This window comes from Salmo salar, chromosome ssa21, assembly GCF_905237065.1.
Source record: "Salmo salar chromosome ssa21, Ssal_v3.1, whole genome shotgun sequence".
Classification (NCBI taxonomy): Eukaryota; Metazoa; Chordata; class Actinopteri; order Salmoniformes; family Salmonidae; genus Salmo; species Salmo salar.
The window spans coordinates 24,274,694-24,292,500 of record NC_059462.1 but is presented as its reverse complement, the minus strand read 5'-3'; the positions used below and the strand labels follow the sequence as shown (position 1 = coordinate 24,292,500).

At 46.3% G+C, this 17,807-nt stretch overlaps 1 protein-coding gene across 4 annotated transcripts in view; it reads left to right on the top strand.

Moving 5' to 3' along the window:
• aff3 (AF4/FMR2 family, member 3) overlaps positions 1–16,957 on the top strand; it is a 30,702-nt gene extending 13,745 nt beyond the window's left edge. For 3 of the 4 annotated variants that reach the window (XM_045704590.1, XM_045704592.1, XM_045704591.1), the window contains 16 exons: positions 1,721–1,795; positions 1,978–2,011; positions 2,231–2,271; positions 2,767–2,818; positions 3,940–3,977; positions 4,166–4,355; positions 7,356–9,509; positions 9,690–9,817; positions 10,141–10,359; positions 10,508–10,571; positions 11,090–11,226; positions 11,398–11,469; positions 14,866–14,959; positions 15,074–15,123; positions 15,266–15,471; positions 15,712–16,957. In XM_045704590.1, coding sequence (XP_045560546.1) covers positions 2,240–2,271; positions 2,767–2,818; positions 3,940–3,977; positions 4,166–4,355; positions 7,356–9,509; positions 9,690–9,817; positions 10,141–10,359; positions 10,508–10,571; positions 11,090–11,226; positions 11,398–11,469; positions 14,866–14,959; positions 15,074–15,123; positions 15,266–15,471; positions 15,712–15,833 — 3,558 coding nt within the window. In that variant the 5' untranslated portion in view covers positions 1,721–1,795; positions 1,978–2,011; positions 2,231–2,239 and the 3' untranslated portion in view covers positions 15,834–16,957. Of the gene's footprint in view, positions 1–1,720; positions 1,796–1,977; positions 2,032–2,230; positions 2,272–2,766; positions 2,819–3,939; positions 3,978–4,165; positions 4,356–7,355; positions 9,510–9,689; positions 9,818–10,140; positions 10,360–10,507; positions 10,572–11,089; positions 11,227–11,397; positions 11,470–14,865; positions 14,960–15,073; positions 15,124–15,265; positions 15,472–15,711 lie in introns of all 4 variants that reach the window. The other variant, XM_045704594.1, reaches the window with a different exon arrangement.
• The last annotated feature ends 850 nt before the right edge of the window (positions 16,958–17,807 follow it).

Below are 17,807 nucleotides of genomic sequence, written 5' to 3'. Positions count from 1 at the left end.
GGGTGATGTTACCCCCACGTTGCCCTGGGACATTGATTATAGCCCTGTGGCCAATGATATTTCTGCCTCTCCTTCTTGCTTTGTGAGGTTGAACCCTGCCTCAACAATATATATGAATTCATGCAGGATTTCCTCATCATCCATCTGCAAAACTCCCTGAAATACAGTGAAAGACAAGATTGTGTAGTTCAGGATAGGTCTAGTATACAGTCAATGTAAAAAAGTCATGTGTGCAGTATGCAACATCACAGTGCTAAAGTGAACAATACAAACCTCCACATACTCATGCCGCAGCCGTTTGACCCTCTCTGAATTCCGCTCAAAAGGCACTTGATAAAGTTGTTTCATTTGAACCTGATGTCTTTTCAGGATGCGTGCCAGTGTTAACTGAGAGACCTGATGGACATGGTCACCGATAATGTTGGCTTGTAGTTCTCTGAGCCTGATAGCATTATTGGCCAAAACCATGTTTATTATCTCTCTCTCTTGTTCTTGCGTGAATATGGGCCCCCTTCCTCCTTGTCGTTCCCGATCCTCAATCCTATGTAGAGAATAATACATGTAACTTACTGTACAATGTCACAGGAAGGGGTATCACAAGTGCTGATATGGTGCATACAATAAGCGGCTGATTACTGTAACTGTAGACAGATCTTCTTTTACCTGTTTTCCTGTCGAAAAGTCCTTATGACAGATGCCACTGTATATCTGCTAAGATTTGTCTGAACTCTCAGTCCAGCCTCCCTCAGCGTCAATCCGTGGTTCACAACATGGTCCACTAGTGTTGCACGAATGTCATTTGATAAGTTTGGTCCTCTTCTTCTTTGTGCACGTTCTCCTCCTGCTTCAGGTCTTCCTCGACCTCTGGCTCGGCCTCTGCCTCTTCCTCTACCTCCTTCTCCTCCTCTTTGTACTCCTCCTCTCACCCTCACTCTTCTTCTGACTCCTTCCATTTTGGTTGAACCTACCTTGGTGAACCTACCTGCTACATTTTTATAGTGCTTAAACCTGATTGGTGTGTCTACAATTTAGCAATCATGTGTTTGTGCACCTGATGGCTGTGTTAAACAGATTGGCTCATAGGTGTGGTCATTTGACAGTCAGTGCTTTGGAATTGCAAGGAAGTGACATCATGATATACTTCTGCGTCTGATGTATACAAGTGTGTTTAGTGTTTTACAAATCACTGTGTGTAATGTTTTGCAAATAGTGTGAAGCTGACAATGTGCTTACAGTTGTGCAAATCTAGCCTTGTGTTTTGCTCCTTGAGTGTAAGGTTTTGCTAATTGTGGGAAAAGTTACATTTTAGTGTGTAAGCAATCGTAAAAAACGGTAAGTACTTTACACCACTATAATCAGGGAAGTAGAGAGTCATCTGAGCCACTGTTTCAGAGGGAGTCATGAGTCATGATAAATAGCACAGCACTCCCTCTAGTGCCATTCACCTTCTATTGGCAAAAATATCCTCATAGGGCACTTAAGCCTGTACCATGAGTCAACCCCAGAAAACTCAAATTCTTATACTGTGGTGTGTGTGTGTGTGTGTGTGTGTGTGTGTGTGTGTGTGTGTGTGTGTGTGTGTGTGTGTGTGTGTGTGTGTGTGTGTGTGTGTGTGTGTGTGTGTGTGTGTGTGCGTGTGCGTGTGCAGATGCTTGTCAGTAATGTTAGTAAAGTCTATCCAATCTCTGTGACCTCTAACCTCTAACCTTCATACCCCCAGGACATGAACCACTGCTGGCTGTCCCAGCAACCCTCAGGAGGAGGCCAGGCCCAGTGCTTCCTCTACAACCCTAAAGTAGGCCTGTGTGTGTGTGTGTGTGTGTGTGTGTGTGTGTGTGTGTGTGTGTGTGTGTGTGTGTGTGTGTGTGTGTGTGTGTGTGTGTGTGTGTGTGTGTGTGTGTGTGTGTGTGTATGTGTATGTGTGTGTGTGGGGGGGGGGTCTTTAAACCTTATCAATCTATCTCTCTCTCTCTCTAGGACGCAAAGCAGCACGCTACTCAGCACAAACAACGTATGTATTCATAGTCTAAGGTGTGTGTATTTGTGTGTGGGTGTATCTGTGTGTGTGTGTCTGTAACCATTCTCTGTCAAGCTGCTCAGGATTATGTTATAAGAATGAATATGTTTGTCATACCAGTGTGTGTGTGTGTGTGTGTGTGTGTGTGTGTGTGTGTGTGTGTGTGTGTGTGTGTGTGTGTGTGTGTGTGTCCTCACTCCCTCTCTCTTGCAGCTCGGGGGGATGACCCACCCTCACCTGGTGCCTCACAAATCGTAAGTGGGACACAAGAAATATATTCTACCTAAGGTCCCCGAACAGTGCCGGGGCTGTAATCCACACACACACACACACACACACACACACACACACACACACACACACACACACACACACACACACACACACACACACACACACACACACACACACACACACACACACACACACACACAGAGAGAGGGGAAATAGTACTAATCTGTCCGTTTTAGTTGTGCAACAAACATGACGTAAAAACACCAGGACACCAGGCCAAAGGTGACCTGACATTTGTGTGAACTTTTCCAGTAGCAGAACAAAGAGTCTCCTAGCTTATTAACTCTTTATATCCTCTTTCTCACTCAGAGGTGGCATGTACCTCATTACCCCTCAAAACTAGACATTATAGCCCTTGTATACTGTACTTCATACTTCACTTTTAGTGTACTTTAGAGTACCATTACTTTACTTTGGTCTTTCCTCTTGACATATGTTTTTCTCATTTTTCCCAGCATGCTCGCTGATGACTTGAAGCTCAGCAGTGACGATGATGATGCTGACAAGGTAGGGAAGCCCAGGAACATTCTACAAACCTTTTCGAAAATGGTTACAACATTTCAGAATGTCTCTCTCTCTCTCTCTCTCTCTCTCTCTCTCTCTCTCTCTCTCATGACCTGAGCTAAATGTTTCCTTACTTCCATCCGCCCTTTCTCTTTCCTCCCTCCTCCCCTCCCCTCCACCCTTCCTCCCTCCACCATTCCTTTCTGCTCCCTCCAACCCTTCTCTATGTTCATCCTACTGCACAGTTTAAAAAAAAAGGAAGCCAAAATATCTTGGGGGGTAACTAGTAACAGGACTTTGTAAATGAGTAAGTTGGCTACACCTCTTATTTGAAGTTGTATGAACAACATAAGAAGAAGAGAAGAGAAACAGTTAGTTGGAAGGGTTGGTAGGAAGAGAGGGGGGAGAAGAGTGAGAGGGGCTCCCTGCAGTGAGTGTGGTTCTGGGCCAGGGCTGGAGTGAAAACTGGAAGAAGGAGAAGGAGAGAGAGAGAGAGAGAGAGAGAGAGAGAGAGAGAGAGAGAGAGAGGCTGGAGAGTTGGAATAGTTGCTTTCTGAGGGAGCTGTCTGTGCTCTCTTTGTCAGAATGGAGATGCATTTCGCACACACACGCATGTCCAAAGTGACATCCCCTTCTTGTTTCCATCTCTCCATCTGTATTGATTTGATAGAACTGGAAGCTGAAATTGTCTGGCATGCTTTTGCCATATTGTTTTCACCTATCCAATAGCACTTCAATATGAGCAGCACAGGAGTTCCACTGCTTGCTTATTGTTGACAGATCACTCTTGTGTTGTGGATAAATGCTCCTGCCCCATAGGAAATGCAGATGAGCTTCGTGATTTACATAAATTAACTGAAAACCCGCACTAACACATGGTTATAGTAACAGTATTGCAGTATAACAGTATAACAGTATATGTAATCTAATTTTGGCAGGCTAATAGCATAGCCATCGATCAAGCAACATTATGGACTAAATGTTTAACTCATGTTGCTGAAGGTGTATTTGAAGGTGTGTACAATACTGAAGGTGTGTACAATACTGGTGAAATGAAGATCATGCTGTACATAATGAATGACATCAGTCTCTTTGACCTCCCTTCTCTGTCATCTCTCTACTAGGGCCCTGAACAGTCAGCCCTCTGGGTTGGTAACAACAGGTACTAGATGTGTCTACTGCATTACGTGTGTGTGTGTGTGTGTGTGTGTGTGTGTGTGTGTGTGTGTGTGTGTGTGTGTGTGTGTGTGTGTGTGTGTGTGTGTGTGTGTGTGTGTGTGTGTTCGTGCATCTGTGTGTTTGTGTATCTGTGTGTAATCTGACCCCTCTGGTGTGTGTGTTGATTGACAGTCTGTCGGAGCAGCACACACACACACATGGTGGGAGGGTGAGACATTCCAGCTCAGACTCTTCAGGCTCAGACTCCTACAGTGAATTGGAGGAGGAGAGCAGTAGCCAGCGCTCCCTTAGCCCAAGCCCAGAAACACACTCCGATCCTGGGACACCCACCGATGCTCAGGCCCTTGGCTGCACCAAGGAGGTAGTACCCCCACGCTCACTTTCTGTCACACTGCTGTCTCTCTGTCTCTACACCATATCTCTCTTTAGCTGCCTCTCTTTCATGGTATTTCTCAATCTCTCTCTTTTAGAGATTTTTCTCTCCCCCTTTAGCCTCTTATACCCTTTAGCCTCTTATACCCTTTAGCCTCTTATACCCTTTGGCCTCTTATACTCTTTGGCCTCTTTTACCCTTTAGCCTCTTATACCCTTTGGCCTCTTATACCCTTTAGCCTCTTATACCCTTTAGCCTCTTATACCCTTTAGCCTCTTATACCCTTTAGCCTCTTATACCCTTTAGCCTCTTATACCCTTTAGCCTCTTATACCCTTTGGTCCTCTTATACCCTTTGGCCTCTTATACCCTTTAGCCTCTTATACCCTTTGGCCTCTTATACCCTTTGGCCTCTTATACCCTTTGGCCTCTTATACCCTTTGGTCTCTTATACCCTTTGGCCTCTTATACCCTTTTGCCTCTTATACCGTTTTACTCTATTTTTTCTCTCTGCCTCCTCTCATTTCAGATTCTCTCTCAATCCCATTCAATTCCATTCAAAGGGCATTATTGGCATGGGAAACATATGTTTACATTGCCAAAGCAAGTGAAATCTATCTGGGAGGGGGAGGGGGAGGGGAGGCAGGAATTAGGAATGCACGTGAGCTACTCTAGGGAGGGGGTGAGACCAGGGGGAGGAAGCAGGGGGAGGGGTATGCAGGGGGAGGAAGGCGGAGGGGAGTTGCTGTAGGAATTAGAGTCTGGGTGTCATGTCAACAAGCCCAGTCCCAAATAGGAAAGCCCACGGGAGGTGGGAGTCCCGGAGATTCAGTTTCACGCTAACATTTCATTAGCAGTTAGCATGACAGTCTCCCACACTAATAACCAACTACAGACTCTCTATGCTACGCCAGCTTACGCCCAACTAAGCTAAACTAAAGGTAAGGGAAGCTTTCAAATGGAATGGGTTAGCAGTTTCATTGGCACTGAGTTACAAGCATGTAAATGCACAGTGGAGAGAGAGAGAGAGAGAGAGAGAGAGAGAGAGAGAGAGAGAGAGAGAAAGAGTGGTGTGTTTATAAACAGTGGTGAATAATAGGTCTTTACTTGAGGAGGAGCTGGTGGTGGGGGGATATTGTCGAAATAGGGGGACAGTAGTTGGGGGTTTAGGTTAGCTATGCAGAGAGAGTTGAGTAGGGGAAACCTGCTTCTACTGCCTGTATGAATAGAAGGCCCTATGTGTCTGTGTATGACCATAGCTGGGTCTATTACTGTACATGCGGTATATCAGGCCCCAATAGAGGTGGTGAGGCTGGGGGGGGGGGAGTATATTTATTTACTGATTTCTATTGCCTTCTTGTCAAATAGTGCCAAGCCAGAACAAACTGAGAATTGACAAACTAGGTCCTGAAAATCATGCAAAGAACATTGGGAGTTTCCTTCCTCAACTGAAATAGAATCCATCTCCAAGCTCAAGAGAGATCTTATCTATGGATGATCCAATTCGAACTAGGGTTTCAACCGGGTATGTTTTGGATGGGTGGGGAGGGGGGGTAGGAAAGAGTGCTCCAGAGTTCCAGGTAGAGGGAGGGAGGGAGGGAGGGAGGGAGGGAGGGAGGGAGGGAGGGAGGGAGGGAGGGAGGGAGGGAGGGAGGGAGGGAGGGAGGGAGGGAGGGAGGCAGGAGGCAGAGAGGGTACAAGAGACGCAGTGTCTTCTCTGGAAAAGGGAATGAGGGAAGGGGGGCAGTGTTTGAGTAGAGGAGTAGAGGTTTAAATAACTCTGGTCAGCTACTGGAGAGAGGGAGATAGAGGGGGAGGAGAGAAACATAAAGAAAAGAGAAAGAGCAGGAAAGCAGTGAGTATATCCTCTTCTTTTTAAAACTCTCTTCTTCCCTTTCTGGGTTACTGAGTGAATTGTTAGGCAGAATAAACAGCCAGTGTGTGAGTCATTAGATAAATGGGAGGGGGCTTTAGCCTCTGTCAGGGCAAATGTGTGTGGATTCCAGTGGTAGTAGGAAATGTCAGGGCAGATGTGTGTGGATTCCAGTGGAGGTAGGAAATGTCAGGGCAGATGTGTGTGGATTCCAGTGGAGGTAGGAAATGTCAGGGCAGATGTGTGTGGATTCCAGTGGTGGTAGGAAATGTCAGGGCAGATGTGTGTGGATTCCAGTGGAGGTAGGAAATGTCAGGGCAGATGTGTGTGGATTCCAGTGGTGGTAGGAAATGTCAGGGCAGATGTGTGTGGATTCCAGTGGAGGTAGGAAATGTCAGGGCAGATGTGTGTGGATTCCAGTGGTAGTAGGAAATGTCAGGGCAGATGTGTGTGGATTCCAGTGGTGGTAGGAAATGTCAGGGCAGATGTGTGTGGATTCCAGTGGTAGTAGGAAATGTCAGGGCAGATGTGTGTGGATTCCATCTTCTGCACATCTACCATTCCAGTGTTTAATTGCTATATTGTAATTACTTCGCCACCATGGCCTATTTATTGCCTTACCTCCCTTATCCTACCTCATTTGCACACACTGTATATAGACTTTTTCTACTGTATTATTGACTGTATGTTTGTTTATTCCATGTGTAACTCCGTGTTGTTGTATGTGTCGAACTGCTTTGCTTTATCTTGGCCAGGTCACAGTTGTAAATGAGAACTTGTTCTCAACTAGCCTACCTGGTTAAATAAAGGTGAAATAAATAAATACAAATATATATATATAAATAGTATTTTTCTCGCTGATCAGGACGATTGTTGTTTTTGGCTTAACCCCAAGACCAGGTTATCTGTTTTGATTGAATATAGTCCAAGCACTTTCTGCAAGTTAATTATAGTGCAAGTTAGTATTTAAAACCAATGTGGATATATCAAAGTCAACCTGTATCACATGATCCCTCTCCGTTGTTGAGCATACCTGACTGTTTCTCCCCTCATCCCTCTCTCCTTAAATCTGTCATCCGTCTCCATCCTCTCATCTTCCTCTCTCTGTTTTCTCAGATATATCACCCCTCCACCACTCAGTGGCAGCTGGATAAGTGGCTGAAAAAAGTCCCCAAAGAATCCTCTTCCTGCGACCAGGATCCCAGCAATCACGACCACACCCAGAGAGCTACAGAGCACCGGTCGCTCTCCCCAGACCCCCAAAGAGCCCCATCTCCATCCAGACCCTGGGGGATCAGAGAGGACTACAGCCCCAGCCAGAGCCCTGTTTCCAGCCCGCGCTTCAACTACAGCCCCAGGCATAGCCCTCGGCCTAGCCCTGGCTACAGCCCCTGCCCCAGCCCCAGCCCCTGTTCCAGTCCTTGTCCTAGCCCCACCCCAAGACACAGCCCCATCCCTAGCCCGGTCCCCAGTGTCTATCCGAGCCCCTTCCCAAGCCCCAGAGCCACCTGCAGCCTTAGTTCCATTCCCCAGCACCCCCCTAGGAGTCCTAGTCCTAGCCTTACTCATTCTAGCCCCCGCCACTATCCTCAGGTTCGGAGTCCTCATCAGGAAAGCCTCAGGCCTCCCACGTGGCCTAGCCTAACAACCAGCCCGAGCCATAGACCTAAAATCAGGCCGTGGATTGCCCCTGTACCCAGCACTGAGCACAAGAGCAAGCCAAGACACAGTCCATATCCTCAGCCTCCGCCTCAGCACAGCTCGAGGCCTAAATCCACACAGAGCCAGCCTGTTCCCACTCCCAAGACCACAGCCAAGGCAGCCCCTGCTCTGAGCGCTGAGCTGAGCCACAGGCACAAACACAGATCCAGGCCTAGTCCCAACTCGAATCCCAAGCTTCATTCTCAGCCTAGCTTGAAACACGCATGCACTCTAGCCCCCAAAAGCCAACACCTATCAACCTCTGGACAAAGGCCCAAGGAGAGTAGCAGACACAGCCATAATTCCAACTCCAACCCCAGGCCCAGTAGTGGGCCTAGTTTGACAACCAGACTCAGTACCAGTCTCAGTCCCACACCCAGGGCCAAGCACTTACCCACCACAGACCCTAGCAGAGACACCAGCAGCAGAGTTGGTCACTGTTCCAAATCCAGCCCAAAGCCACATTCTCTGCCTAACTCCAAAGCTAGTTCTGAGCCTCGCGCTAAATCCAGCCCCAGCCCTAGACCCAAAGTCAAGTCCTGGGCCCCTGCTCCCCACTCAAAGCTTCCACAGAGGAAACCCCAATCCAGGGAGAGAGAACAGGAGGTGGACAACCGGAGAGAAACCCATGCAACAAAGAGGAAGGTAGACAGGCAGACAGAGGGAAAGGGGGAACATGAGGTAGAGAGACAGACAGAAAAACAAGAAGAGAGGCAGGGGAAGAAACAGAAGGAAAGAAAGGGGGAGAGACAGGGAGAGAGAAGACTGGCGGAGGAGCAGTTGCTTAGACACCCCTGGGTCCAGAGCTCAGAGGAAGAGGAGGAAGAGGACGTAGAGGAGAGAAAGAGGAGAAGGGAGGAGAGAGAGAAGGAGGAGAAGCGCAAGAGGAGGTGGAAGGAGCAGCAGCAGCAGAGAGGTGAATGGCAAGCGGTCCAGCCCAAGCAGAGACCTCACACCAACAGTGAGCGCCGCCACCATCCCATCGACCCACAGCGCCACGGGACCAAGAAAAAGAGGAGGAGGAAGAGTGAGGAGGAGGAAGTGAGACAGTCTCAGCCGGACCCTTCCCCTCCACCATCACCCTCCGCCCCCACTCCTGTCGTCCCACCCACGGACTCCTCATCCTCTTCAGAGTCCGACTCGGAGCCCGATCTGCCTCCCAACGTCTCCAAAGTCCCGGCCGACTCCACATCAAGCCAGCGTCCCATCCCCAGGAGAGGGTACCAGGGCCCGGGGAGGCCCGCGGATAGCAGGCCCAGAGTGCTCTACCCCTGGCGCACCACCGCATCCAACCCAGGCCAGGGGCAGCAAATCCAGGGGAAGCAGAAACTCTACACCCTGGTCCCGTTTGGACGTCGTGAGCTGGCCGCAGCCTCCCATCGAGGCCTGAGAAACTTGGTGGTGCAGATAGACCTCTCCCTGCTCAACAGAGTGCCTGATACTACGACAGGCACCCCAGCCTCTCACAAACACTCTTCCTCCTCCTCTGCCTCTGTCAAGCAGAAAGAAGCCATGAGACACCTGTGCATCCCCGAGACAGAGAGAGGAGACAGCAAGAGGAAACGCAAGGTAACACACACACTCCTTTTTTTTCTATAGACCTCCAGTGTAAACAAGATAGTTGCACTGTAGCTAGTTTATCATGGAATACTAATGTCATGCTTTACTGTGACCTGAAGTCACTGTTACTTCACAACTACAATAGCCTGGTGTCCGTGGTTCTGCCGTAATATGCATGTTTCCTCCCAGTCAGAGAATGGAGTCCAGCACCACAGAGAGAGTAAGAGGAGCAACTCCCAGACCAACGGCCCCTCTGCCCACACGGAGTCTACAACGCACAGACGTCTAGACGCTCACTCAGACACCAGACACAACGGGTGAGACTGGAACACACACTCTCATACACACGTATACACACTCTCATACACACTCTCATTGACACTTATACACACTCTAATACACACACACACACACACACACACACACACACACACACACACACACACACACAAACACACATACACACAAACACATATATACACTGAGTGGACAAAACATTAAGGACACCTGCTCTTTCCATGATATAGACTGACCAGGTGAATCCAGGTGAAAACTACAGTATATATACACACGCTGATGCATACATAAACACTGTAAAACGTGCTGACTGAGTATTTCCGGGGGTTGTATGTGTGAGCAGGTTCTTGGAGGACTATCTGGGCAGTAAGAGGCCAATGTCCCCTCTCTCTGACACCCCCGACCCTACCAAGCCCCCCATCAAAACACAGAACCCAGAGCCTAAGATGGAGGTTGAGTGTTGTGTTGGGGTGTCAGGGCAGCCTCAGCCCGAGTGTGAACCATGGGGACCTCCTTTACAACGGGCAGGGGGACAGAGAGGAACCGTAACCAACCATGAACCGTGAGTGCCTGACTGAAAAATAAGGCCACTGTCAGTCTTAAAGACCACATTCTACAGCCCAACCTAGACCATCAGAAGCAGTCAGTAGCTACCACCTAATCATATGCTCTTTCCTATTGACTTCCTCCCCCTCTCCATCCCTCTGTAGCCCACATCATGCTGAGTACTACATGCATGAAGCCAAGAGGATGAAGCATCGTGCAGATGCCATGGTGAGACTGGTTCAGGACTGGATTAGGACCAGAAGGACTGTTCTAACACTGAGTTAGGAATGTTAAAAATCGCTCCGCCATTTTCTGGTTGCTAAAACTCTGATAGTTCGCCTAATTTCAGTTTCTGTGACAAAATAAGCTAGTTAGTATAGTGTAGAGAATCATTGTACCGTCTAAACCGCTGTGAAATAGATATTTTTCATAAGCAAAGATATTGTTGTTTCAGTTGTTTGAAGCTGGTGTAATAAAAACGGTAGGGAAAGAAGCAAAAACAAAACTTAAGACCAGGAAGCATAGAAATAGCGCGTATCGAACAGATCTGCAGCTTCTTAGACTTACTTTCAAACCGAATGTGAATTTAGTCGGTTCGCCCAAAAAGTTACATATTGCCACTTTAAGACTGTTTCAAAGATATCAGTAACATTTTTAAGATAAGTTGGCTAAAATGATAAGGACCCTTTTACAACTTCATTCATTTCCTATCTCACTTACCCAGTATCTCTCTCTCACTGTCTCAGGTGGATAAGCTGGGGAAGGCAGTGAACTATGTGGATGCTGCTCTCTCCTTCATGGAGTGTGGAAAAGCTATGGAGGAGGGACCACTGGAGGCCAAGTCCCCCTATACCATGTACGCAGAGACAGTAGAGCTTATCAGGTGAGACAAACACACACACACGCACACACACACATTCACACAGACACTCTCTCACACACACACACACACACACACACACACACACACACACACACACACACACACACACACACACACACACACACACACACACACACACACACTGTAACAGTGATCCTCTGTGGTTGTCAGGTACGCCATGAAGCTGAAGAACCACTCTGGCCCAGGGGCCAGACAGGAAGACCAACAGTTGGCCGTACTGTGGTATGTCACTAGCAACGATTGTCCAAATTGGTGAAAGGTCAAAAATAAAGTTCTGATCAATGTAAAAGCTGCATAATGGGGTAAGATACTCAACGCGTTTTGAATTTTAAAAACCCAAGAAACATTGACTGAACCTTTGTTTAATGAGATCCAGAAAATCTATGGAATCCAGACAGTTTAGGCGGCAATTTCAATTTAATGTTAAATATCAAATGTTTTCTTCTTTGAAACAACCATGCCAACATTTCTTTAAACCATATATGGCCTATTTATGTATTTTGTGATTACATTGATGGAGTAAACTTCTGGAAATACCAACTAATTTGGGCAAAATTAAAAAGAATAGCATAAAAGTAGGCCTACTCTCTATACAATCAGCATATTCCTATGGTAGGCCTACCAACCCCTCACAATCTCCCAGCTTTCACCATGGTTTTGATTCATAATCATGATTGTTTTTGTCAAATCCTCATGCATATTCAACATTAGATGGAGACTGTGTTTGAGAAAAGGATAGTCACCTAACCTAAATGCCCTGCTCTAGAATTTTCAAGCACAGAAATAGTTGATGTTGATTGTTCATTTTTGGGAGCGGCTTCCATTGTGGCTGAGTTAGGCCTAATTTGTAAACATTAAATCTCAACTTTTTCAAACGCTACAAAAATTAACACCCACCTGTGCAACAATCGCTTTCTTGTCTTTCTTGTGATATAAATATTGTTTGTGCATTTAATCCCTGTCAAATCAAATCAAATGTTATTTGTTAAATGCTTCTTAAACAACAGGTGTACACTAACAGAGAAACGCTTACGTACCTTCCCAACAATGTAGAGAGAAATAAAATAGAGAAATAATAAAAAAGTTAAGCACAATAATAAAATGTATAATAAATACACAATGAGTAACGGTAACTTGGCAATATACAGGGGGTACCAGTACCGAGATGATGTGCAGGTGTACGAGGTAAATAAAGTAGATATGTACATATAACTAGGGATAAAGTGACAAATAATAAACAGTAGAAGCAGCGTATGTGATGTGTCCCAAAAGTTCTTGCAACAAGGGTCAATGCGGATAGTTTGGGTAGTTATTTGGTTAACTTTTTAACTAACTATTTAGCAGTTTTATGGCTTGGAATTAGATGCTGTTCAAGGTCCTGTTGGTTCCAGACTTGGTACATCGGTACTGCTTGCCGTGCGGTAGCAGAGCGAACAGTCTATGGCTGTAGTCTTTTACCATTTTTAGGGCCTTCCTCTGACACCACCTGATATAGATGTCCTGGATGACAGGGAACTCGGCCCCAGTGATATAGCGCCTTGCGGTCGGATGCCAAGCAGTTGCCATACCGAGTGGTGATGCAGCCAGTCAAGATGCTCTCAGCGGTGCAGCTGTAGAACTTTTTGAGGATCTGAGGGCCCATGCTAAATCTTTTGAGCCTCCTGAGAGGGAAGAGGCGTTGCCGTGCCCTCTTCACGACTGTGTTGGTTTGTTTGGACCATTATAGGTCCTTAGTGATGTGGACACCGAGGAATGTGAAGCTCTCTACCCGCTCCACTACAGCCCTGTCGATGTGAATGGGGGTGTACTTGGCCCTCCATTTCCTATAGTCCACAATCAGCTATTTTATCTTGCTGACGTTGAGGGAGAGGATGTTGTCCTGGCATCACACTGCCATGTCTCGAAACTGCTCCCTATAGGCTGTCTCATCGTTGTCTGTGATCAGGCCTACCACCGTTGTGTCGTCTGCAAACTTAATGATGGTTTTGGAGTCGTGCGTGGCCATGCAGTCATGGGTGAACAGGAAGTATAGGAGGGGACTAAGTATGCACCCCTGAGGGGCCCCCGTGTTGAGGGTCAGTGTGATAAATGTGTTGTTGCCTACCCTCACCACCTGGGGCAGCCCGTCAGGAGAGGGAGGTGTTCAGTCCCAGGAACCTTAGCTTAGTGATGAGCTTTGAGGGCACTATGGTGTTGAACGCTGAGCTGTAGTCAATTAAAAGCGTTCTCACATAGGTGCTCCTTTTGTCCAAGTGGGAAAGGGCGATGTGGAGAGCAATAAGGATTGCGTCATCTGTGGATCTGTTGGGGCGGTATGCAAATTGGAGTGGGTCCAGGGTGTCTGGGATGATGGTGTTGATATGAGCCATTACCAGCCTTTCAAAGCATTTCATGGCTACAGATGTGAGTGCTACGGGGAGACAGTCATTTAGACAGGTTACCTAGGTGTTCTTGGGAACAGTGACTATGGTGGTCTGCTTGAACATGTAGGTATTACAGACTGGGTCAGGGAGAGGTTAAAAATATCAGTGAAGACACTTTCCAGCAGGTCAGCGCATGTTCTGAGTATGCGTCCTTTTAATCCGTCTGGCCCTGCGGCCTTGTTAATGTTAACCTGTTTAAACATCTTACTCACATCGGCTACGGAGAGCGTGATCACACAGTTGTCCTGAACAGCTGGTGCTCTCACACATGGTTCAGTGTTGCTTGCCTCGAAGTGAGCGTACAAGGCATTTAGCTCGTCTGGTGGGCTCGTGTCACTAGGCAGCTCGTGGCTGAGTTTCCCTTTGTAATCCGTGATAGTTTGCAAGCCTTGCCACATCCGACAAGCATCAGAGCCGGTGTAGTAGGATTTGATCTTAGTCCTGTATTGATGCTTTGCCTGTTTGATGGTTCGTCAGAGGGCGTCCAAGCGTCAGCATTGAATAGATTCAGACAAAAAAAACACTATGTGCCGTTGCTGACATTTTGAAGGGGACTTGCTTGTGTTTGAGCCAGCATAATGCACGATTGCACAATCATAACATCAACAGGGAAATGCTTTTTGGTTTTTTCTATTGTGTTATTGACTGTACGTTTGTTTATTCCATGTGTAACTCTGTGTTGTTTGTGTCGCACTGCTTTGCTTTATCTTGGCCAGGTCGCAGTTGTAAATGAGAACTTGTTCTCAGCTGGCCTACCTGGTTAAATAAAGGTGAAATTAAAAAATATATTAAAAAAAACAAGCAAGAATTATAATGTGCGTTGCTTTTCTTTTTAAATAAATCAGTCCAGCAACAATTATTTGACAAGTGAATTTACACCTCACAAAACAGAGGAATAATTTACACCTCACAAAAACAGAGGAATAATGGCGGAGAATCCTGAGGTGGGCGGGGCATGCACATTGCTAATGTCCCTTTCTCCTTGTAATTTCTTGTCTATTATTACCCTCCTAGAAAATAATCACCTATGGGATGTGGATTATGTATTTATTTACTGGGCATTTCTCTCTCTCTGTGTGTGTGTGTGTGTGTGTGTGTGTGTGTGTGTGTGTGTGTGTGTGTGTGTGTGTGTGTGTGTGTGTGTGTGTGTGTGTGTGTGTGTGTGTGTGTGTGTGTGTGTGTGTGTGTTCCCTAGTTTCCGGTGCCTTGCCCTCCTATACTGGCAGATGTTTCGTTTAAAGAAGGATCACGCCCTGAAGTATTCCAAAGCTCTATTGGACTACTTTAAGGTACAAACCTCACCAGCAGCTATTTTAACTGCTGGATTTAGTGTGATGCAATTAAAAGCAGACATGTTAGATTAGATTGGTTAGATTGTAAATGTGTTTTATCTGTCGTCCCAGAGTTCTCCAAAAGTGCCTACTACTCCCCCAATCTGGAGCGACTCGGGAAAGTAAGAAAGACTCGCTCTCTGTCTCTCTTATCCCCTCTCCCCCTCGCTCTCTTTCTCAATCACTCCAATGTATTTGTGAACGTAGTATTACGTTGATTTGACTCTCCTTAGTGAAGTATCATTGTGTTCTTCTCATTGACAGGGGCACAGGGGGACCTCCCTCGTCCCTCTCCCCCAGCCCCTCAGCCCTCACCCTGGGCTCTCACACTGGCAGCTCCCCCTCCTCCCTCATCAGCATTCCCCAACGTATCCACCAGATGGCAGCAAACCACCTCAACATCACCAACAGTGTCCTCTACAGCTATGAGTACTGGGAGGTAGCAGATAGCCTTGCCAGAGACAACAAGGGTAAGAGAGGCTACCTCTTTATTAGCAAATGAATAAATGGACTGAAATGACCTCTTTGGGGTTTTTTTAGAGAGAGAGAGAGAGAGAGAGAGAGAGAGAGAGAGAGAGATCAGTTTGTTGAGACTAGGTTTCAGTGTTTTATTAGATGTGATCTAACCCCCGCTTTCTCTCTATCTCTTTCGTTCTCTCTCTCTCTGTCCCTCTCTCTCTCTCTCTCTCTCTCTCTCTCTCTCTTTCCAGAGTTCTTTAACTACTTGAACACCCTGTCGGGGCCGTTGACTCTCCACAGTAGTATTGCTCATGCAGTCCAGTACACCAGACAGGCTCTACAGTGGATACGCATCAGTGCCAATGTGGGTTAGTGGAGGGAGGGGCGAGACCATAGAGAATGATAGAGAAAGGATCCCTATATAGTTCCCATTATGGCGTCTGTGAGCGCACCGGCAGCGCCATCTCAATTTTTAAGTAGTCAATTTTATTCTTCACAATTGGCTGATACCTCCTGATGAGCTGATTGGACATGACTCCAACAGGAAGTTGACTGTCACCCAGTTGACTGCATTAAAATGGTGGAAGCCCTCAATGGTGCTCCCATGCTAACACGGCCTTTTGGCCACTGGAGGCCTCTATCATTCTTTATGGGTGAGACCCAACAACCTGGCCTAAGGGAAGGAGGGAGACAGGAACACAAGTGATTAGAAATTGAGGATTCCCCCTGTATTCTATGTTTTAAGGATTAGTACTTCAATTAATACTTCAATTCTCAGCATGTATCATAAATTATGGATTAGATTTATACACAGTAGCACCTTTCCTGGTGCTCAAAGTGCTTCACTTTGTATAGGGGGAAGGTGTTGTTAATCCTACAAACAGGCAAAGGAACTGCTTTAGTATATCTTTACTCTTCCGCTTGGGATTCTCTGTGCAGATCTTTAAAGATCCACATGGATTCAATGCCTTCAAACTCGCTGCTTTACCAAACGTGCCACATATGTAATGACAAAACACACACAGAAACTGTCTAAAAAGGAAATGGAAGAGAAACATCGTACAGTGCACCTGTGAGGACTTCATGATTTGTCTATTGTACAAAAGGACAACAGACATACGACCTGGACTACATCTCCCATGGGCCTTACCAGGACTAATGGTTTCAGTAGGGGAAAGGTGAAGTTGGGATTTTGAGTTTTATTTTGGACTGTCTGGTAGCTTTTCTGTATGACTACACTGTGAGATGGCTCTTTTAAGAACATTTTGAGATGCCTTTCACTTTTTGATGTATTTTTATGTGCAATAGGTGTGTCAGATTATTTGTTTTTAACAAAAATACCAAAACAATGGGTTTTGATTTGGATTTTTTGCCAAGTGGATGGGCCAGCATTCATGTTCCTGTCTATGCAAAATTATTATTTATAATATGGTGTAATGTAATTATCAAAAGTTGCATACCGAATTGTATTTCATAAATGTCTTTTTGATATTGCAATTTGTATGCATCTCCATGTTTGTTGTAGAAAAGTTGGTATATGACCTCCTAAAGTCTCATTTATCCCCAAATAGAACATGTACTGACACCTAGTAATCGCTCAGATATTTCCTAAATTCTATTAGTGTCCCCACTCAACTTTCAATATTTAGATGAAGGTGTGTGTGTGTGTGTGTGTGTGTGTGTGTGTGTGTGTGTGTGTGTGTGTGTGTGTGTGTGTGTGTGTGTATTCCAGTTAAATGTATTTGTGATCAGACTGTGCTTCTCTCCTTCATCTCTCCCTGTCTGACTGACTCCCTACCCACTGGGCACACACTGGTTGAATCAACGTTGTTTCCATGTCATTTCTATGAAATGACTTTGAACCAACATGGAATAGGTGTTGAATTGACGTGTGTGCCCAGTGGGTAGCCTCTCTTTCTGCTCCTTCCCTCTCCCCCATCTTTCTGTCTTTCTTTCTCTGAGTAGGTTGTCTGATAGAGCTAGTTCTTTTTTTCGACATCACTTATTACCCTGATGCCCTTTGCACCAATAGGAAGACTGTTATGGCAAGCCTCAGCATCCGCTGTCTGGAACCATAGCAACAACTCGGAATAGCCAATGAGACTGGGGAGGATGTAGCCTAGCCTACATCTGTCCGCGTGACAGGTGCAACGCAATGAGACCCAGAGAGGAATTTTTAAAAAGCATCAGACAGTCTATATTTAGATTTGGCTACTGTAGATGAAACATGACAGTGGAACAAACCTGAAATATCACATATGCTTTGACTTCATGCATCGGATTTCCCGGACTGCGCCTCTGTGGGGTTAACGGGTTTATACATTAAATAACGAATGGGCATTGCACC